Below are 23,609 nucleotides of genomic sequence, written 5' to 3' on the forward strand. Positions count from 1 at the left end.
AAAAATACTTTAATGTTAAAAAATGCTAACCATCATCTAAGCCTTCAGCAAGTTATAATCTTTTTGCTGGTGGACGGTCTTGCCTCAGTGTTGACGGCCACTGACTGATCAGGGTGGTGGTTTCTGAAGCCTGGAATAGGTGTGGCAATTTCTTAAAAGAAGACCAAAATGAAGTTTGCCACATTGATTGACTCATAAATGATTTCTCTGTGGCATGGAAGGCTGTTTGATAGCATTTTACCCGCAGTAGAATGTCTTTCAAAATTGAAGTCAACCCTCTCAAACCCTGTCACTGCTTTATCAGCTAAGTTTATGTAATATTCTAAATCCTTTGTTGTCATTTCAAAACTTAAGTTCACTTTCTTACATGGGCCTGGTTAGTGGTATCCCAAAATAATTATAAGAGTGTCATCAAAGATCACTGATCACAGATCACTATAATAAATATAATAATGAAAAAGTTTGAAATATTGTCATAATTACCAAAATGTAACACAGAGACATGAAGTGAGCAAATGCTGGAGAAACAGTGCCAATAGAATTCTTAGACACAGGGTTACCACAAACCTTCAATTTGTAAAAACACAGTTATCTGGGCGGCACAATAAAACAAACTGCAATAAAATGAGGTCTGCCTGTACTGAATCCTACTAGCTCCTTCCTGTTGGGTTCAGGTTGACACTGACTATGCTCCTCCATTAAGGTACCATAGGTGGCTACCAGGTAGGTGGTTGTCTCCTACAGCAGCAGTAAGTTTCCCTGGGCCCTGGCAATCCCTTTTTCCCTTACCCCTTAGGCCTAAAAGTAATAATGGCTCTCTGATTATTTCTGGGTGCTTCACCATCACTTTTTGTTTTCTGGTAATACCATCCACATCTTTGTAAACTGCCCTTTCATTAAGCACCTTTCAATCACCTCTCTTGAGCATGCCATCTGTTATGTGATGGAGATTCTTTTTTTTTTTTTTGGAAAAATTCTTACTGATATAATATGTATGATAGTACTAGCTTAAGTTATTTCAGAGAATTTATTTAGTTCTTCCCACTCCATTCACTGGTTTAACCAAATTGATCACTCAACATCAGTCACTTGAAAAAGGAAAAAGGGGTCTATTTGGATTTTGAATAGAGGAAGAAGTAACAATGACTATCTGTTGACCCAGGTCTCCTAAACTCAGTGTCACAGCCCGCTATTCTCATACCTAGGCACCATTTTCTAAAGATTGTCATAGATGACACTATGTGTCATGCTAGAGACACCACATGAACCATTAATGAGTTGCATTGATTGCCAACAAAGCATCAAGTCTCACAGTATACAGGCTGAGCATAAGAGACAGAGCACCCAACACAGGGTCCCTAGGTTGTAGTCGGAATAGAGATCATATGGTTTTTCCCCACCTCATCCTATTTGTCAGAAACTATGCGGTATTCGGTTTGAATAGAGGAAAGTTTTGATAGGTTCTTTGTGCAATAATTAAACCTAGGACAAACTGGGAGAAATGGGCAGTGGGGAATACTCAAATTATAGCAGGACATTTAAATGAGAAATTCTCATGTTTTTCTTGGAACTTAAGACAGTTGAAATGTGTTATCTTAGACTGAAAAGTCTTCTGAAGAGTAGAATTAAAGAACACTTTAAAAAGATAAAAATGGGAATTCCCTGGTGGTCCAGTGGTTAGGACTCTGTGCTTCCACTGCAGGGGGCGCCCAGTGGGATCCCTGGTGGGAGAACTAAGATCCCCACAAGCCCCACGGTCGAAAAAAAAAAAAAAAAAAGACAAAAATGCCTTAAGTGTACTCTTTACAAACACGTCCAAGTTTAAGAAAATTAAACCTATCCAGATATGTCATTAAAAAAAACTTTTTTTAATACGGAAAACAAGTATCACGTGACATACTCAGTGCTTCCACACACTGGATTAACCTCATTTTTGCACTTGCCTTGCCTTGCCCACAATCCATGAACAATAGGCATCCTCCACCTCAACAAAAGAGCTGCTGGGACTAGGGCAGGAACAAGAGGGGACGGCGCGGCCCTCAAACACCCGCCTGGGACTCACTTCAGCAGAGGTCTTTTGCCAAGCTCGGCCGGACGACAACACCGCGGTCCGTAAGCCTTGCTCACCTTAGCCTCAGTTTCCTTTCTCGGTGAGGCTCAGCCTTTCGGCCCAAAGTACCAATTAAAACTACTAAAGGAAAAAAAAAAAAAAACCGAAAGAAAAAAGACGGCAAAACGCCAAACACACTCCTCGACTGGAAGACTCTCGCGAGAACTTACGGAGCTCTGGCTGTTCCCGCGGAGACCTCGCGAGCGGACCTCCGGGGGCGGGCTGCTCCGTGGCCCCGCCCTTTCTGAGCGCGGGCGCGCCTTGGCGGGAATTTCGCCTTTTGGGGATTTAGACCACACGGACTAGCTGGCCCTGGTCGGGACCGCCAGGGTGGATCATTGGGACTGAAAGTGTGAGCAGGTACGACGTGCACCAAACCAGGGGCGCCCGGGGGCGCAGGACACCGGCTCCCCTCGCCCTTTGGCCGGCCCGCGCGGATCTCTGCCTTGTGCGGACCTGGCGGGGCTTGCCCCCGGCCGGGAGAAGTCGGGGTTTGCTCCAGGCCCTACTGATCCTCGCCTGCAGTCTGCGAGGGAGCTTGCAGTTCCAGATACTGCAGGGAAACTGGCTCAGTGCGGTTTAGTAACGTAGCGGAGGACGCAGGTCAAGGCGGGCACTGGAAGTGCAGCTAGATCTGTCCTGCCAACATTTTTTTCTTCTTCACCCTGCCCTGGGCTGCAGGGTGTGACGTAGAGGGGATTTTAAGTTACTGCCACAGCCGGTCGGGGGTGCATTCTAAGTTCTGACAGCCTTGATCTGGGGGAGTTCGTGGGGGGGAGAGTTGTTGAGGATTGGCCTTTCGTTTTTTCCTTTGTGCGGGGGGGCGGCGGCTTTTGGGGAACTTTCTGAGGTCACCCCCAATGTCTCGGCCCTCCCCACCTACAGGAATCTCATCACAACTTCTTTGGAGCCCTTAATGATAATCATAATGAACCCAAAACATTTCAGGACATGAAGTAAACAATGGATAACTGTCCCGCTGCGTCGACGTTCCTGACCGACAGCTTGGAGCTGGAGCTGGAGACAGAATGGTGCAAACCCCCTTGCTTTTCTTGTGATTTTGACAACAGAGGAGGAGGAAAACATTTTTCTGGAGAGTCCTACCTTTCCAGCGGAGCTCTTAAGCGGTAGGTAAAAAATCGGAAACTTTGTTTTTCCCTATTCAGATTTTTTATCTGTCTGTTTAGGAATGTTCTTTAATTATGACTTAAGTTCATTAAACTTTAATGTTCATCAGGCAATGTTCTTGTAAATCGGCTTAGTATATCATACAGATGCAAGCTATTAGCTCTGTTAGTTTCCTGGTTAGAGCACACCTGAAAGATTTTTGCAAGGAGAGCTTTCTTGTTACCTGATGTTCTCTGACCTCACTGCTGCCTCAGCTTTGGAGTAAGGAGCCGGGCACTAATTTACTTGAAGTGAATTCTGAACTACCTGGGCTTTTTGAAGTCCCATTTCCTTCTAAAACATGAGATAATATTCTGAAGCATCTCAATAATTAAGACATGCACATTTTTTGTTGTCCCAGTGTCTTCTCACTCTGTATATTTAAACATATAGAAATCTTATAGACTTATTTTTTTTTAACTTTCTAATAAATGCTCCAGATTGTGTAAGTTCACAGGAATGTTATCCTCAAAGCTCTTGTCTCGGACAGGTGTATACACATATTTGCAGTAAAACTGCTGTTGCTGAAGTATTTTGGAAATACCTGCTGAGACAATTTCAGTCAGAAAGGAAACCATTTTTGTTGATTATTACAGTTGTACCTTCTTTGAGACCTTAAAGGATATTATTCAACTTGATTATGCCCTTTTTTAGACATGGCTCAGAATACCTTTTAACTGTTTTAAAAATTAAGTGTCCCCTCAAAGGGTGAAATTCTACAACTGAAGACCACAGTTGAAGACAGATGAAAGTATGTTCCCTAGACCCCTTTCCACATTTTTCCCTCAAGTTATATTGCTTTTTAGTTAAACTTTTTTTTTTATCACAGTATAGGGTTGAATTCTTAATACAGTCCAGTTGTACTATTACTGAGATATAAGGTACCAAGGCACTTCCTTACTTTATAACATCATTGTTGACATGTCATGTGTAATATGGATTCATATAATGTCAAAAAAACCTCATGCTATAGTATGGGATATAGCATACTTTTTATGAGATTAAATCAGAGTTTCATTTCAGACTGATTTTGAATCTTGATCCTTTACCAACTAATTTTGAAGAGGATACAGTGGAAATATTTGGCATTCAATGGGTTACTGAAACAGCATTAGTGAATTCATCTAGAGTTCTCTTTCATCTCTTGAGGTATGTTTTGTCTTTTATTTTAAAACTGCCATTGAGTGTAGATGCTTTTCAGTTTTAAGTTACATTGCTGGGTGGTTTCTAATACTGATATTACAAAAGCACCTGTAGAATTGTGATTGCTGCTTACTTGATTATCTTATCAGTAACAACAATTAAGCAATAATGTTTGATGGAGTAATGGTTTTAATGAGTTCTTTTTTAGTGATTTTCAGAATTTTTATTCTTCTGTATTTGACATCATATATTGAAGACAAATATTTTAGGCTTTGAACTATACCATAATTTTGGAAGAAAAATAAAATACTTTTGTTGCTTAATAGTCATAATTTTTCAGTAATCTTTAGAGAATGAACTCAGACTTCCAAATATATTTTTCAGACTATAATAGAATATGTAATAGAAATATGATTAACCTGGACAACATTAAAAAATTTTTAATAAAAATTTTCAAACATACACAGATATAGAGAGAATAGTATAACGAACCTCCATATACCCTCCCTCAGTTACGATAAACATCAAGGTTTTATCACATTTCCTTCATCTGTCCTTATCCTACTACTCTTGGCTTAAGTATTTGTTAAGCAAATTCCAGGCATCATGTCATCTCACCCTTAATTACGTCAGTATGTATCTCTTAAAAATATGAACTTATTTTTAAAACATAAACATTACCTCATAATCACAATTAATGAAATTAAAATAATTCTTCATTATTAATTAAAACCCAGTCCATCATTCAGATTTTAGATTTGGAGTCACTTATTAAAGGCAAATTATTAGCCCAAAATACATTAAGAATGTATACATGGGGGGCTTCCCTGGTGGCGCAATGGTTGAGAGTCCGCCTGTCTATGCAGGGGACACGGGTTCGTGCCCCGGTCCGGTAAGATCCCACATGCCACGGAGCGGCTGGGCCAGTGAGCCATGGCCGCTGAGCCTGCGTGTCCGGAGCCTGTGCTCTGCAATGGGAGAGGCCACAGCAGTGAGAGGCCTGCGTACCGCAAAAAAAAAAAAAAAAAAAAAAAGAATGTATACATGGTAATTCTAAAATTTATATGGAACCACTAAAGATCCCAAATTGCCAAAACAATCCTGAGAAAGAAGAGCAAAGCTAGAGACATCACACTTTCTGATTTCAAACTGTATTAGAAAGGTATAGTAAACAAACAGTATGTTATTGGCATAGAAACAGACACATAGGTGAACGGAACAGAATTGAGGGCCCAGAAAAACCCACACATATAGGGACAATTAATTTATGGAAAAGGAGCAAAGAACATACAATAAAAGGGCAGTCTTCAATAAATGGTGTTGGAAAAATTGGACAGCCATAGGCAAAAGAATGAAACTAGACCACTGTCTTATATCATACACAAAAATTAACTCAAGATGCATTAAAAGCTTGAATATAAGACCTGAAACCATAAAATGTATATAAGAAAATATAGGCAGTAACCTCATTGACATCATTAGCAATATTTTTCTGGCTCTAACTCCAAAGGCAAGGGAAACAAGCAAAGATAAACAAATGTGACTACATCGAGCTAAAAAGGTACTCACAGCAGAGGAAACCATCCTCAAAGTGAAAAGGCAACCTACTGAATGGGAGAAAATAATTTGCAAATCATATATTTGGTTAATATAAGGGGTTAATATCCAAAATATCTAAAGAATTCATATAGCGCAACAGCAACAACAAATCTGATTAAAAAATGGGCAGAGGTGGGCCTCCCTGGTGGCGCAGTGGTTGAGAGTCCGCCTGCCGATGCAGGGGATACGGGTTCGTGCCCCGGTCTGGGAGGATCCCATATGCCGCGGAGCGGCTGGGCCCGTGAGCCATGGCCGCTGGGCCTGCGCGTCCGGAGCCTGTGCTCCGCAACGGGAGAGGCCACAACAGTGAGAGGCCCGCATACCGCAAAAAGAAAAAAAAAAAAAAAAAAAAAAAAAAAAAAAAAAATGGGCAGAGGATCTGAACAGATATTTTTCCAAAGAATACTTGAAGATGACCAAAGTGTCCTTCCGTGGATGAATGGATGAAGGAATTTTAAATATTTATATACACACACACATATATATACACACACACAATGGAATACCATTCAGACTTAAAAATGAGTGAAATCCTGCCATTTGCAGTAACATGGATGGACCATGAGGGTATTATATTTAGTGAAATAAGTCAGACAGAGAAAGACAAATACTATATGATTTCACTCATTCATGGAATCTAAATAAAGTAAATGAACAAACAAAATAAAACAAAAACAAACTCTTAGATATGGAGAACAGATCAGTGGTTACCAGAGGGGAAGAGGTTTAGTAGGTGGGTGAAAAAGGTGATGGGAGTCAACGGTATGGTGATGGATAGTAATTAGACTTGTGGTGGTGATCATGTTGTAGTGTACACAGATGTGGAATTATAGTGCTGTATACTTGAAACTTATATAATTAAAAAAAGAATGTATACATGGTACATTTAAATGAAAATGGAAAGTTGGAGGGATTTCTCCTCTCACCCTCATCCCATGGAACCTTTGCCATATTATGTGTTTCATTGGGAAAATAGGCTGTGTGAGTGATTCTGTATAATCCTAAACATTATAGTATGAGTTGAGTCTTACCCAGGACATAAGTTATGAATGTGGCTCAATCTTTAAGGAGCTGAAAGGCAACTAGGAGGAATGGCAAGAGAAGATTATTCTCAGAAATTAAGGTGGAACATCGTAAGTTAAAACTTCCCCTGATTAGTCTACATTACATATTCTATTCCTCTTCAGAACTCCTATTGTGTAACTATATGATGCAATTTAACATTTCATTATATAACTGTTAACCTAGGATGTTTTATATAACCATCTTAAACTTCTTGAAGATATAAACAGTATCTTCTTGATGGCGAAATCTATGATATATAATTTTTGAGATAAATGTAGCTGTTAGTAGATCTTTTTGGGAGGTCAAAGACATGTTTTATTTTCTCTCAGAGTCTTTACTACCTGAAGCTGACAGTAATAAACATTCATGAAGTGTTAAGCATTATTCACAAATGAGATGCATTAAAGCTGTGTAAAAGATTTGGAAATACTGTGTAATTGTTGCATGCTTTAAACTATTCTAAAACTAATTCTCACCTTACATTTTTTAAATTAGGCAACAGCTCTACAACTTGGAAACCTTATTACAGTCCAACTGTGATTTTGGTAAGTTTTAAGTGTCTTTAATGGCAAAAAGAAATGGTGCTCCCTTACAATGAATTGTACATGGGTCTATGATGTGTCATTGGGCTATCATAATAACATGAAGGAAGTGATAATTCAGAAGTTCAGGATACAGTTATATTTAGTGTTCAGAAAAAATATGACACTTAAATTTTGTTTGTAGATGAAATTTATAGTATTTTTCCAAATCTTCAAGTAAAATTAAGGCTAAACATCTTTGAAGTGAATTAGTAACTTGCTTTGGGGGTGCGGGAGTGGGCTGGAGAACTTAGAGAAATAGAAAGTGCTGGACCTTATGCTGTCTTTCTTGTTTTTCTTTTCTGCTTTCTCTTTTTGTTTTTTTTTTAATTTTTAATTTTATTTATTTATTTATTCTTATTTTTGGCTACACTTGGTCTTTGTAGCTGCGCACGGGCTTTCTCTAGTTGCAGTGAGCGGGAGCTACTCTTTGTTGTGGTGTGTGGGCTTCTCATTGCAGAGGCTTCTCTTTGTTATGGAGCGTGGGCTCTAGGTGCACGGGCTTCAGTACCTGTGGTACTTGGACTCCGTAGTTGTGACTTGCGGGCTCTAGAGCGCAGGCTCAGTAGTTGGGGCACACGGCCCTAGTTGCTCCACAGCATGTATGATCCTCCCGGACCAGGGCTTGAACCTGTGTCCCCTGCATTGGCAGGCGGATTCTTAACCACTGCGCCAGCAGGGAAGTCCCTGTTTGTTTTTAACGTTTAATGGATTACTGATTTGTGGGGGAATTGGTATAGTTAAGATAGTGAAGGGAATTGAAGGGCAGTGTGTTTTAGTTCAGGCTAGCTGCTTCTCCTTTCTAACAGTTCTGGTACAGTGTAGTATTTAGAATCATGACTCTGTGGTCAGCCTGGGTTCTAACCCTAGCTAATTGTGGGTCTCACACTAGGTAATAGTTCCCACCATTGAGTTCTTGCGAGGACTAAATGACATAATGTGTGTTAGGTGCTTAGCCTAGTATCTGTTATTAGTGATGCCCAGCAACCAAAGATCACTTGGAACCTACCTTTTAAGGGTTTATTAGCTTAGGAGGCAAGGGGGAGATATACATCATGCGGAACAGTTGGGGCTTCTCAGTAAGAGGAAGTAGGGAGGGGCTTTTGACAGGGTATGCGCTTGTGCTGGCTGATTTGGGGTAGAGTTTAAGGGGGCTGTGGCTTTATTCTGGATTTGATGCTGTTAAGAAGCAGGAGCAATTTGATGACTAAGTTAATTTTTAATTTTTTTCTAGAAGGTGGGACACACAGAAGGAGGCAAGGGAAGATTCTGATTTGTAATGAAGCAATAGTCATTTTAGCTGGAAGAGGAGGGTAGTCTGTTTCTGTATTTTGTTTGTTTTTGTGTGGTTGTGTAGCGCCTTGTTTCTGTGTCAGACATGATTACAGAGAGGTTTTGTGTTTTTCTTGTTTCACCATAATCATGGAGTGATCTTGTGTGATTATTTTTGATACTGTATGACAACTGTTTAATTTCAGTAGGGAACATCATGGTCTAATTGTTATCAGCTGCCAGGGCTGTTTTATTTGTTTTGTTAGTTTGTCCTCAGTAAATGTTGGATACTACTGTTTCATTATCACCTGGGTCCCTGCTTGAAGAGTTTGCAGTTGAGTAAGACAGATAAACAAGCATAGTCAGCATGGTAAGTGGAAGAGTGTAGTAACAGAGGCATGCAAAAGCTGCTACAGGAGCCAAGGGCTTTATCCGTTTATGTGCCCATCACTGAATGATGGCAGATCTGGGTCTTCAAGGATGAGGAGGAATTAGCCAGGCAAAAGATTTTGGAGAAGTTTTGGGGATAGGATGAGTTCCAGGTGGAAACAACTGTATGGACAAAGACATTGAGGTATATAAAAACATAGAAGTTCAGGGAGCAGGGAGTAAGTAATAATTACGTATGGTTGGACTCAAGTGTGTGTGAGTGGTTAATTTTTGGAAGGGATGCAATCATAGGTGTCTTTGTAAGCAATGCCAAAGACCCAGAATTTTATTTTGAAACTCCTGGGGAGTGTCTATAAGATTGTAGTGGAAACAGCAAAAATACCTTAACTATATAGAGTGACTTAATTAAATTGGGTTTGTGGAAGGCATTTACTGAGCAAGATTATTCTTTGAAAAGCACTTACTGACCTAAAATTACTACAATGGACTATTTGTTGAAATGGTTACTTGTTACACTGACATTTTGGCTGGTGTTATTACTTAAAAAACTTACTGACAGATTTGTTGGGCAGGTTAACAGTATTAAAGACTATCCCTACATAAGCTTACTCCTGCCATGCAGCTGTGTCAGGGCTTTGTTAATAAACTCATGTAAACCCTTGGCCCTCAACCCTCCCCAGAAAGCCCTTATGTAGGGTCACTTACTGAAGTGCATATGGTTCTTGTTCTCCTGTTGATTTTACTCCCTGGATTGCTTTCCTGTTGAGGCAGAATAGCATACATAATATGTTATTTTTTACTGATACCTTTTATTAAATATAGCTGTTGATGTTACCCCTTTTTCAGATATTGTATTTTTTTGTCTCTAGGCATTTCATTTGGATTTTTTTAATGCCTTCCACTGTTTTTAGCTTCGTTGACTGCAGATTCTTTCATCATTGTCATTTCTGGGTCTGTTTGTATTGATAGATTTTTCTTCTAGTTTTATGATACATTTTTCTGCTCTTTTGAACATCTAGTAATTTTTTATTGTGTGATGGACATTGTAGATTTTATATTGCTGCTTTCTGAATTTTCTTGTATTCCTAAAACTAGTGTTGAATTTTGTTCTGGCTTACTGTTGAGTACTTGTAATCCTTTTTGAGGCTTGTATATTTTGTTAGGACTTTTAAAAAGTAACCTTTAGTCTAATGTTAATTTAGCTGTAGTAAGGCTTCTGAGGATTCTTTGTGGTGTTTTTTTTTTTTTTCATTCTTGCTGGTGGGAACTTGAACTGTTCCCTGGTTTGAGTAAGCTTTGTTGGGAATTGTTTTCTGGTATTTTTCTCTGGCCTACAGATCAGTACTTAGTCAAAGACTCAAAGGGGACCCTCTGTACATTTCTAGGGCTCCTTTTTTTTTTTCTTTTTGCGGTACGCGGGCCTCTCACTGTTGTGGCCTCTCCCGTTGCAGAGCACAGGCTCCGGATGCACAGGCTCAGCAGCCATGGCTCACGGGCCTAGCCGCTCCATGGCAAGTGGGATCTTCCCAGACCGGGGAATGAACCCGTGTCCCCTGCATTGGTAGGCAGACTCTCAACCACTATGCCACCAGGGAATCCCTAGGGCTCTTTTTTTGTGTGTAGCTTTCTTTCTTCTTTAGTACTTTTACCCTGCAAATTTAGACTACCCTAAACTCAGATCTCATGTCTCTTTGACTCAGTGATTTGGGCTCTGAATTCTCTCTCCCTGTGCTGCAGCCTAGAAACTGTCTCTAGGTGGGAAGCTGGTGCAATCTTAGGACTTCTATCTGGGATAGCAGTCTTGTGTTGCCTTTGTCCAATGCCTGAAAATTATTGTTTTACTTTTTTTGGTTTTCTAGTTTAAGGTGGGAGCTGGGTAATTCTGATTCCTTTTACTCCATCTTGGCTGGATTCAGCAGTTTTTTTTTTTTTAATTAATTAATTTATTTATTTTTGGCTGCATTGGGTCTTTGTTGCTGCACGTGGGCTTTCTTTGGTTGTGGTGAGCAGCAGCTACTCTTCATTGTGGTGCATGGGCTTCTCATTGTGGTGGCTTCTCTTGTTGCGGAGCATGGGCTTTAGGTGCTTGGGCTTCAGTAGTTGTGGCCTGTGGGCGCAGGCTCGGTAGTTGTGGTGCATGGGCTTAGTTACTCCACGGCATGCGGGATCTTCCCAGACCAGGACTCGAATCCGTGTCCCCTGCATTGGCAGGCAGATTCTTAAGCACTGCGCCAAACCACTGCACCACCAGGGAAGCCCACAGCAGTTGTTTTTAAGAGAGTACTTCCTTTACGGGCTGATAATTGTGACACTGGGAGATCATATGATTTTTGTAAGCAAAGTATAATTAAGCTGTAAAAGTGCACTGCACTGTTTGGTATGTAGATATATGGACAGTATCTTTACGCTTATGCTCTTGTTTTGCCAAAATAGTGTCCACATTTGCTCATTTGAATACAAATTTTAAAATAAATTTTGCTTTATGTTTAATATGAGTGATAATTTGTTGCCTATAGTAAGTTTTTTTCCCCCCTTCTCCTGCCTCTCCTTTACCAGCTCCTCCTCCCTCAGGTCTACTAAATCGGTCTCCTCAGGTCTCAGTTTGAGTCTCCTCTCTGTGCATCATTTCCTACATGTACGATCTCATCAGTTCCTTTATTTCTAAAGGATAACAACTCCAAAAGGTTTACCTACATTCCAGACCTCTCCTTTGCACTCCAGGCCTTGCATGTCAAACTGCCTGACATCTGTCCTTGGATTGCTTAGATAGTGCAAAGAGTACATCTGTGATGTCTTCCAAAACCAGTTCACACTGCCCATGTTTTCTCCACTCATTACATGGTGCTAACAGTTGCCTATATGTCATTCTTGATTCTTTCATTTCCTTTAAACTCATATCATCCATCGGATTCCCGGTAGGTTTATGACCAAAATATACCTTCAGCCTATCCATTTTCCTGTGATCTCTTGAATTACTGCTATAGGGCTCTTAACACATCCTCCTTTGCTCCTCTATAATCTGTGTACAAAATCTGCTTTAAATGTATATCAATTCCTGTTCCTCCTAGATCAAAACCCAATGAAGGGCCATCTACTGTATCTCAGTGAAATCAAAACTCCTTATAGTGACTTGTAAGGCCCCAAATGACGTATTCCTATCTCTCTCAACCCATACCGTCTTTCCCTCACTTCAACATTTGCATCAGCAAAAATTAGCAAAAATTATCTGGGTGGTTACTATGTGTAAAACACTCATAACCACTCTAGGGCAAGTGAGCAAACCAGACAACAAAAGCCGAGAAAACATGATGAGAATTATAGGTAAGTGAGGAAGAAAGAAGACTGGCAGCATGTGACATCAATGAAGCCAGGTGTAGTGAGTGCTCCTATAAGGGCAAGTTAATTGAGCACAAGTGGTGCCCGTTAGATTGGACAACGTGATTTCACTGGTGACCTTACTAAGAGCAGTATGGGGGGTGGGGGATGGTAAGAACCATATAGGAGTCAGTTGAAAAAATGAAAAGCTAGAGAATTGCTACTTATATGGCTCACACAATTTTTTTGTCACTGCCCACTGATTATTTAAACAATGATTAACATTATCTATTTTGGTTTTAGGGAAGATATCAACCCTACATTGCAAAGCAGCCAATATTAGGCAGCAGTGCATAACATTTCTTCATTATGTTAAAGTCTTCATTTTCAGGTAGGCTGTCAGATGAGTAATATGAATAATGCATGAATTTCTGAGTGCAAATTTATCCAGACTCTAATTGCTTATTGTATCTCATTGTGTTTTAGGTCCCTGCAAGTACAAAATGCTGAAAGTCGTGTTCCTGTCCATCCCTACCAGACTTTGGAGGCACAACTTCCCTCAGTGTTGATTGATGAGCTTCATGGATTACTCTTGTATATAGGACACCTATCAGAACTTCCCGTTATTAATACAGGAGCATTTGTAAATCAAAACCAGACTAAGGTTTGCTTTGTTTCATTTAATTTTAAAAGTATCAGGTATTTTTTTCCTCCCCACATGGACTATTCATTCAAGAATGAGGGAAATTAGTCAAGAGTGTAGTTCTTGGACCAGCCTGCCTGAGTTGAAATACTGGCTCCTCCTTTTATTAATTATGTGCCATCAGGCAAATAACACTTCTTGCTTCAGTCTTTCCATCTGTGTAATTGGTTTAGCTTCCTAGAGTTATTGGGAGAATTGAATAATTAAAATGCATAAAGTGCTTAGATGTCGTTTACATTGAATCAGTGATAACTATTCTTCTTCCAATTGTAACAATGGAAATATTTAAAAGTTTCAAAGTAAATCAAATAACCTTCGTTTTCTAAAATTTGTATCCTCTTTCCCACTGATAAAAGTTTGGTCAAACACTATTTTATATTATAGTAAGATTCAAGAAGATCATCTTTAAAAAGTTATGCTTTCAAAACCACATCATTATGTCTGTTCTGGCTTTTGAGATATTTTCAGAATATGATTAAGATTGTTTTAATTAAGATTGTTTTTTTTCCTACCTGTGATGATCAATCTCTCTGGTTTGGTTTTTAAAAATGTGTTAGCATGACCCAACCTGTGGATGTAATTAACAAATTCTTCATAGGAAAATGTGAGCTTCTGTGAGTGACAAATTATAATTCCCCGTGGCATTCCCTGAATTCTCAATCTCTTCTATTTGACTTCACCAATATTAATAACATTCAGTTTTTAGGAACGAGTCTTTGCCAAAATATAAGGTAAAATTAAATATTTATATTTCTGTGAAATTTAACAACAATAAAAAATTGACTCTTCGGGCTTCCCTGGTGGCGCAGCGGTTGAGAGTCTGCCTGCCGATGCAGGGGACACGGGTTCGTGCCCCGGTCTGGGAGGATCCCGCATGCCGCGGAGCGACTGGGCCCGTGAGCCAAAATTGCTGAGCCTGCGCGTCTGGAGCCTGTGCTCCGCAATAGGAGAGGCCACGATAGTGAGAGGACCGCGCACCGCGATGAAGAGTGGCCCCCGCTCGCCACAACTAGAGAAAGCCCTCGCACAGAAACGAAGACCCAACACAGCCAAAAATAAATAAATAAACAGACATCATATAAAATGCTGATAAAATTAAAAAAAAAAATTGACTCTTCTTATCAGGGATCAATATATGTAATAATAAAAGTAAATAGAATTCCAACTGAATTCACAGGTGAATATATCTAATCCATAGAAACCAAATAGGTAATTGTTTTTAATCATGTCAATTAATAAAGATTTGTGGGTGGATTGTGCTGGGAGGGATATTTTTCTTTCTTTTTCATCTCTGTAAATTGGACTGATTTTTATTTTCTGAATATCCATCAAATGCTTAAGAAAATTAAAATTGATAATTTAGCAGCAGAAATTTAAAAAAATGTGTGCAAGGGTCCTCAAACTAGGTTTTGCTTTTCATAGGCTTTTAATTAGACAGACTTGAAAATATAGGTTATTTGAAGATCAGAAGACTGAATTTTTAAAGCAGGGGAATGGAGTCTTCAACACATAAACAAAAAAATCATATGCTGAAATACTGTTCTCTTCTGAAATATCAGCAAAATGAAAAAATAAAAGCATCTTTCAAGACTATATATTTCTTATATTTTACCATTCTCATATATGAAAGCTAATGCTTTAATTGGTATTTACAGGTGAGCATTTGTCTTTTATTCTTTTTTAGGGACTTTTTAAAATTAGAGATACTATTTGTTGTTATGATGTATTACAAATATTTTCATTTATCCTTTTTTCAGCAATTAAGCTGACTTACTAGGTAGATAGATGATTTAAGTTTTTTTATATAGTTATATTTATCAGTTTTTTTCTTTGGTATCATTCCTATGCTATTGTAAAAAACATACTTTTTTTTTTACATTTATCTCTTTAATTTATATCTTTTTAAAAAATGTACTGTGAGGTAGGAAATCTAGTTTCTTACAAATGAATAAGTTAATAATCCTGTCTCTTATTGAATGACCAATGCTTTCCCCACTAATTTGACATATCATGTGTATCCATTTCTCTCTTCCCTATTTTTGCTATTTACTATCTATTCCTGAGCCAGCACTGTTTTATTAGTGTTGTGTTTTATTTTGTTTGCATGTTTGATAAGGCAAGACCCCTCTCCATCATTCATCATAGTTGTTTTAATAAAAAGTATGTATCATTGTATTATTTTAGTGATTCGAAATGTTGACTGGAGAAAGTTTATTGATAATCTGCTAGCACAGTAAAGAGCACTGGCTTTTGAGTCAGATAGAATTAGGTTTGAATCCTAAAGCATTAATTGAGGGGTAAATTTCTTCACCACTTTTAACTCTAGTTTCTTTTTTTTTTGTTTTTTTTTTTTTTTTTGCGGTATGCGGGCCTCTCACTGTTGTGGCCTCCCCCGTTGCGGAGCACAGGCTCCGGATGCGCAGGCCCAGCGGCCATGGCTCACGGGCCCAGCCGCTCCGCGGCATATGGGATCCTCCCAGACCGGGGCACGAACCCGTATCCCCTGCATCGGCAGGCGGACTCTCAACCACTGCGCCACCAGGGAGGCCCTAACTCTAGTTTCTTTATGGGCATGACAGTAGTGTCTAAATGATAATCCAGAGGTTCTTGTTAAAATATCTTATGGAAGTTCCTGGGTATTCATTACATTTAAAAACATATTTCCTAGCTAAAGTCTAAAACAAAATCGTGAAAATAAGTGTTTAAAGAAATTCATTTACTGCCTTGCAGCTGTAGTAGAATCTCGGTTGGTTGGTAGGGGCCTTTACTATACAAGTCTATTCAGCAGCCCCAAGGTGGGTCTGTCTTAAACAACATCAGTTAAGAGTATATCCTGCTTTTAAAGATCTCCAGTGAAAAAATCCTCTAATGAACAAGACAGAGGTTTTCCTTGAGCTTTTGAATAGTGTTAGGTTAACTTGTGCATTATGGAGGAGTGTTGTGACATGCTATAAAATACCTAATAAAGTGTTATGAATTTTCAGTCACAGTTTTTAATGTCATTCACAGCTTTTCCCACCATCATGGCATTTGTTACATCTCCACTTAGATATCCATTGGCTAGTGCTGGAAATTCTTCACATGCTTGGTGAAAAACTGAGTAAGTTTATGGATTTCTGATTTATGTCCTTTTTTTAATGTAAACGGTTTTTAATCTAAATTGTTTTTTAAAATTATACAATAAGTGCTTTCTGATTATTATTATTTTTTTAATCAAACAGTAACCAAACTAAAAAGTGAAGGTCTTACTTCTTTTTTCTAGAGATAACTGCTGGGAATGGCTTGGTCCATTTATCCATCCATCCATACTTACTATCTATTAGTATACATATATAGAAACTCATAGGTAGAATTTTTGTTTTTCTTTCTAACCACAAATGGTATCATCATATTGTCCTATGTATGGTTTCATTTAACAGTTTTTTAGAGATCTGTTCATGTTAGTTCATACAGTTTTATGGACCTATCATAATTTATTTAACCAAGTCTATTTTTTGATATTTCAGTTAATTCTGTTTATTTTGGTATTACAAATAATATTTCATTTAACATCCTTATGAAGATATAAGATATACATCTTTGAATACTTGTACAAGTTATTTAGTAGAATAGGTTTTTGGAAATGATGTGGCACATTGCACTTTTAGTATTGTATATGCTGCTCTGGTGTTGTATATTAAGCTTCCACAATTTATGTACACTAACTGTGAACATGCCTTTGCCTCATACTCTTGCCAGTAGTGGATATTATTAATTGTATTTTTTGCCAACTAATGCGTGAAAAATAATACTGAGTCTCTGTTTTTGCAATTTCCTGATTACTAGTGAAGTGGAGCATCTTTAATTTTATTGTCTTTTTATATTTGCTTTATTAATTACCTGTTCATTATATTTTGCAAAGTACTTGTTTTATCTCTTGTTTCATTCTTTTCCATCTTTCTTTAATTAATTAGTAGAGGTTTGTATATATTATGGATGGTAATCTTTTATTTCACATGTTGCCTATTTATTTCTTGGTCTTGCTCTTTGACATCTTTAGTTTCCGTTATCAAATTGGCAATTTTCTAAAAATATTATATAGTTATAAATTATTATTATTATTTTTTTAAGCACTTGAGCATTTTTAATGTTCAGAACAGTCTTTGTGATTAACATAATGATGTGTATATTATAACCTAGCACTTACTCTCTTAAAGTGTCAGGACTAACTACAGAGAGGCTTACTACTTGACTTCGTTACAAATTAAAAGGATTTCTTTTTTTTTTTTTAACATGTTTATTGGAGTATAATTGCTTTACAGTGGTGTGTTAGTTTCTGCTTTTTAACAAACTGAATCAGCAATACATATACATATATCCCCATATCTCCTCCCTCTTGGGTCTCCCTCCTATCCTCCCTATCCCACCCCTCTAGGTGGTCACAAAGCACAGAGCTGATCTCCCTATGCTATGCGACTACTTCCCACTAGCTATCTGTTTTACATATGGTAGTGTATATATGTCCATGCCAGTCTCTAACGTTATCCCAGCTTACCCTTCCCCCTCCCCATGTCCTCAAGTCTATTCTCTACGTCTGCATCTTTATTCCTGTCCTGCCTCTAGGTTCTTCAGAACCTTTTTTTTTCTTTTTTAGATAACATATATAAGTGTTAACATACAGTATTTGTTTTTCTCTTTCTGACTTACTTCACTCTGTATCCATCCACCTTTCTACAAATAACTCAGTTTCCTTTCTTTTTATGGCTAACACGCCATTGTATGTAAGTGCCACATCTTCTTTATCCATTCATCTGTCGATGGACATTTAGGTGGCTTCCATGTCCTGGATATTGTAAATAGTCCTGCAATGAACACTGTAGTACATGACTCATTTTGAATTATGGTTTTCTCAGGGTATATGCCCAGTAGTGGGATTGCTGGATCGTACAGTATTTCCATTTTTAGTTTTTTTAAGGAACCTCCATACTGTTCTCCATAGTGGCTGTACCAATTTACATTCCCACCAACAGTGTATGAGAGTTCCCTTTTCTCCACACCCTCTCCAGCATTTATTGTTTGTATGTTTTTTTTGATGATGGCCATTCTGACCGGTGTGAGGTGATACCTCATTGTAGTTTTGATTTGCATTTCTCTAATGATTAGTGATGTTGAACATCCTTTCACGTGTTTGTTGGCAATCTGTATATCTTCTTTGGAGAAATGTCTATTTAGGTCTTCTGCCCATTTGTGGATTGGGTTGTTTGTTTTTTTGATATTGAGCTGCATGAGCTGCTTGTATATTTTGGAGATTAACCCTTCATCAGTTGCTTCGTTTGCAAATATTTTCTCCCATTCTGAGGGTTGTCTTTTTGTCTTGTTTATGGTTTCCTTTGCTGTGCAAAAGCTTTTAAGTTTCATTAGGTCCCATTTGTTTATATTTGTTTTATATCCATTTCTCTAGGAGGTGGGTCATAAAGGATCTTGCTATGATTTATGTCACAGAGTGTTCTGCCTATGTTTTCCTATAAGAGTGTTATTATGATGTCTGGCCTTACATTTAGGTCTTTAATCCATTTTGAGTTTATTTTTGTTTATGGTCTTAGGGAGTGTTCTGCTTTCATTCTTTTACATGTAGCTGTCCAGTTTTCCCAGCACCACTTACTGAAGAGGCTGTCTTTTCTCCATTGTATATTCTTGCCTCCTTTATCAAAAATAAGGTGAACATATGTACATGGGTTTATCTCTGGGCTTTGTATCCTGTTCTGTTGATCTATATTTCTGTTTTTGTGCCAGTACCACACTTTCTTGATTACTGTAGCTTTCTAGTATAGTCTGAAGTCCGGGAGCCTGATTCCTCTAGCTCCGTTTTTCTTTCTCAAGATTCTTTGGTTATTCGGGGTCTTTTGTGTTTCCATACCAATTGTGAAATTTTTTGTTCTAGTTCTGTGAAAAATGGCATTGGTCGTTTGATAGGGATTGCATTGAATCTGTAGATTGCTTTGGGTAGTAGAGTCATTTTCACAATGTTGATTCTTCCAATCCAAGAACATGGTATATCTCTCCATCTGTTTGCATCATCTTTAACTTCTCTCATCAGTGTTTTATAATTTTCTGCATACAGATCTTTTGTCTCCTTAGGTAGGTTTATTCCTAGGTATTTTATTATTTTTGTTGCAATGGTAAATAAGAGTGTTTACTTAATTTCTCTTTCAGATTTTTCATCATTAGTGTATAGGAATGCCAGAGATTTCTGTGCATTAATTTTGTATCCTGCTACTTTACCAAATTCATTGATTAGCTCTAGTAGTTTTCTGGTAGCATCTTTAGGATTCTCTATGTATAGTATCATGTCATCTGCAAACAGTGACAGCTTTACTTCTTCTTTTCTGATTTGGATTACTTTTATTTATTTCTTTTTCTTCTCTGATTGTTGTGGCTAAAACTTCCAAAAGTATGTTGAATAATAGTGGTGAGAGTGAACAACCTTGTCTTGTTCCTGATCTTAGAGGAAGTGGTTTCAGTTTTTCACCATTGAGAACAATGTGGTCTGTGGGTTTGTCATATAAAGCCTTTATTATGTTGAGGTAAGTTCCCTCTATGCCTGCTTTCTGGAGGGTTTTTATCATAAATTGATGTTGAATTTTGTTGAAAGCTTTTTCTGCATCTAGTGAGATGCTCATATGGATTTTATCCTTCAATATGTTAATATGGTGTATGACATTGAATGATTTGTGTACATTGAAGAATCCTTGCATCCCTGGGATAAACCCCACTTGATAATGGTGTATGATCCTTTTAATGTGCTGTTGAATTCTGTTTGCTAGTATGTTGTTGAGGATTTTTGCATCTATGTTCATCAGTGATATTGGCCTGTAGTGTTCTTTTTTGTGACATCTTTGTCTGGTTTTGGTATCAGGGTGATGGTGATGGTGGCCTCGTAGAATGAGTTTGGGAGTGTTCCTCCCTCTGCTATATTTTGGAAGAGTTTGAGAAGGATAGGTGTTAGCTCTTGTCTAAATGTTTGATAGAATACGCCTGTGAAGCCATCTGGTCCTGGACTTCTGTTTGTTGGAAGATTTTTAATCACAGTTTCAATTTCTATGCTTGTGATTGTGTTTCAATTTCTCTGCTTCTGATTGGTCTCTTTATATTTTCCATTTCTTCCTGGTTCAGTCTTAGGAGGTTGTGCTTTTCTAAAAATTTGTCCGTTTCTTCCAGGTTGTCCATTTTATTGGCATATAGTTGCTTGCAGTAATCTCTCATGATCCTTTGTATTTCAGCAGTGTCAGTTGTTACTTCTTATTCATTTCTAATTCTGTTAACTTGAGTCTTCTCCCTTTTTTTCTTGATGAGTCTGGCTAATGGTTTATCAATGTTGTTTATCTTCTCAAAGTACCAGCTTTTAGTTTTATTGATTTTTGCTATTGTTTCCTTCATTCCTTTTTCATTTATTTCTATTCTGATCATTATGATTTCTTTCCTTCTGCTAACTTTGGGTTTTTTTTTTTTTATTCTTTCTCTAATTGCTGTAGGTGTAAGTTTAGGTTATTTACTTGAGATGTTTCTTGTTTCTTGAAGTAGGATTTTATTGCTATAAACTTCCCTCTTAGAACTGCTTTTGCTGTATCCCATAGGTTTTGGGTCATCCTGGTTTCATTGTTATTTGTTTCTAGGTTTTTTTTGATTTCCTCTTTGATTTCTTAGTGATCACTCGGTCATTTAGTAGTGTATTGTTTAGCCTCCATGTGTTTTTGTTTTTTACAGATTTTTTCCTGTAATTGATATCTAGTCTCATAGTGTTGTTGATGGAAAAGATACTTGATATGATTTCAATTTTCTTAAATTTACCAAGACTTGATTTGTTACCCAAGATATGATCGATCCTGGTGAATGTTCCTTGAGCACTTGAGAAGAAAGTATGTTCTGTTGTTTTTGGATGGAATGTCCTAAAAATATCAGTTATGTCCATCTTGTTTAATGCATCATTTAAAGCTTGTGTTTCCTTATTTATTTTCATTTTGGATGATCTGTCCATTGGTGAAAGTGGGATGTTAAAGTCCCCTACTATGATTGTGTTACTGTAGATTTCCCCTTTTATGGCTGTTAGCATTTGCATTATGTATTGAGGTGCTCCTATGTTGGGTGCATAAATATTTACAGTTGTTATATCTTCTTCTTGGATTGATCCCTTCATCATTATATAGCGTCCTTCTTTGTCTCTTGTAATAGTCTTTATTTTAAAGTCTATTTTGTCTGATATGAGAATTGCTACTCCAGCTCTCTTATTTCCATTTGCATGGAATATCTTTTTCCATCCCCTCACTTTCAGTCTGTATGTGTCCCTAGGTCTGAAGTGGGTCTCTTGTAGACAGCATATATATGGGCCTTGTTTTTGTATCCATTCAGCCAGTCTATGTCTTTTGGTTAGAGCATTCAATCCATTTACATTTAAGGTAGTTATCGATATGTATGTTCCTATTACCATTTTCTTAATTGTTTTGGGTTTGTTGTTGTAGGTCTTTCCCTTCTCTTGTGTTTCCTGCCTAGAGAAGTTCCTTTAGCATTTGTTGTAAAACTGGTTTGGTGGTGCTGAATTCTCTTAGCTTTTACCTGTCTGTAAAGGTTTTAATTTCTCTGTTGAATCTGAATGTGATCCTTGCTGGGTAGAGTAATCTTGGTTTTAGGTTTTTCCCTTTTATCACTTTAAATATGTCCTGCCACTCCCATCTGGCTTGCAGAGTTTCTGCTGAAAGATCATTTGTTAACCTTATGGGGATTCCCTTGTATGTTAATGGTTGCTTTTCCCTTGTGCTTTTAATATTTTTTCTTTGTATTTAATTTTTGATAGCTTGATTAATATGTATCTTGGCATGTTTCTCCTTGGATTTATCCTGTGTGGGACACTGTGCTTCCTGGACTTGCTTGACTATTTCTTTTCCCATATTAGGGAAGTTTTCAACTATAATCTCTTCAAATATTTTCTCAGTCCCTCTCTTCTTCTCTTCTTCTGGGACCCCTATAATTCGAATGTTGGTGCATTTAATGTTGTCCCAGAGGTCTCTGAGACTGTCCTCAATTCTTTTCATTCTTTTTTCTTTATTCTGCTCTGTGGCAGTTATTTCCACTATTTTATCTTCCAGGTCACTTATCCGTTCTTCTGCCTCAGTTATTCTGCTATTAATTCCTTCTGGAGAATTTTTAATTTCATTTATTGTGTTGTTCATCATTGTTTGTTTGCTCTTTAGTTCTTCTAGGTCCTTCTTAAACATTTCTTGTATTTTCTCCATTCTGTTTCCAAGATTTTGGATCATCTTGACTGTCATTACTCTGAATTCTTTTTCGGGTAGACTGCCTATTTCCTCTTCATCTGTTTGATATGCTGGGTTTTTACCTTGCTCCTTCATCTGCTGTGTGTTTCTCTGTCTTCTCATTTTGCTTAACTTACTGTGTTTGGGGTCTCCTTTTCGCAGTCTGCAGGTTCATAGTTCCTGTTGTTTTTGTGTCTGCCCTCAGTGGCTAAGGTTGGTTCAGTGGATTGTGTAGGCTTCCTGTTGGAGGGGACTAGTGCCTGTGTTCTGGTGGATGAAGCTGGATCTTATCTTTCTGGTGGGTAGATCTGCGTCCGGTGGTGTGTTTTGGGATGTCTGTGACCTTATTATGATTTTAGGCAGCCTCTCTGCTAATGGGTGGGGTTGTGTTCCTGTCCTGCTAGTTGTTTGACATAGGGTATCCAGCACTGTAGCTTGCTGGTCGTTGAGAGGAACTGGGTCTTAGCTTTGACATGGAAATCTCTGGGAGACCTTTCGCTGTTTGACATTACATAGAGCTGGGAGGTCTCTCGTGGACCAGTGTCCTGAACTCGGCTTTCCCACCTCAGAGGCACAGGCCTGACACCCGTCCGGCGCACAAAGACTGTCAGCCACACTGCTCAGAGGAAAAGGGAGAAAAATAGAATGGAAGAAAGAAAAAAAGACAAGAAAAGAAAGTTATTAAAATAAAGAATTAAAAAGTGATTAAAAATTAAAAAGTATTAAAACGAAGAAAGAAAGAAAGAAGGGAGCAACCAAACCAAAAAACAAATCCACCAGTGATAATAAGCGCTACAAACTATACAAAAAAAAAAAAGAAAAAAACGGACAGACAGAACCCTAGGACAAATGGTAAAAGCAAAGCCGTACAGACAAAATCACACAAAGAAGCATACACATACACACTCTCAAAAAGAGAAGAAGGAAAAAAATATATGTATCTATATATTAAAAAAGTAAAAAGGAAGAGAGCAATC

At 38.0% G+C, this 23,609-nt stretch overlaps 1 protein-coding gene across 3 annotated transcripts in view; it reads left to right on the forward strand.

Annotated features, from left to right (window-relative positions):
• The first annotated feature begins 2,009 nt into the window (after nt 1–2,009).
• The window catches only part of MMS22L (MMS22 like, DNA repair protein), a 155,641-nt gene continuing 134,041 nt past the window's right edge, over nt 2,010–23,609 (forward strand). For 2 of the 3 annotated variants that reach the window (XR_014295079.1, XM_082633330.1), the window contains exons 1-7: nt 2,010–2,470; nt 3,059–3,237; nt 4,301–4,426; nt 7,580–7,629; nt 12,946–13,033; nt 13,129–13,306; nt 16,355–16,445. Coding sequence is in view for 1 of the 3 variants with exons in the window: in XM_082633330.1 (XP_082489456.1) it covers nt 3,074–3,237; nt 4,301–4,426; nt 7,580–7,629; nt 12,946–13,033; nt 13,129–13,306; nt 16,355–16,445 (697 nt within the window). In the remaining 2 variants the exon portion in view is untranslated. The remainder of the gene's footprint in view (nt 2,471–3,058; nt 3,238–4,300; nt 4,427–7,579; nt 7,630–12,945; nt 13,034–13,128; nt 13,307–16,354; nt 16,446–23,609) is intronic. The other variant, XR_014295080.1, reaches the window with a different exon arrangement.

The sequence above is a fragment of the Mesoplodon mirus genome (assembly GCF_964341445.2).
Source record: "Mesoplodon mirus genome assembly, chromosome: 10".
In the NCBI taxonomy this organism is placed as follows: Eukaryota; Metazoa; Chordata; class Mammalia; order Artiodactyla; family Ziphiidae; genus Mesoplodon; species Mesoplodon mirus.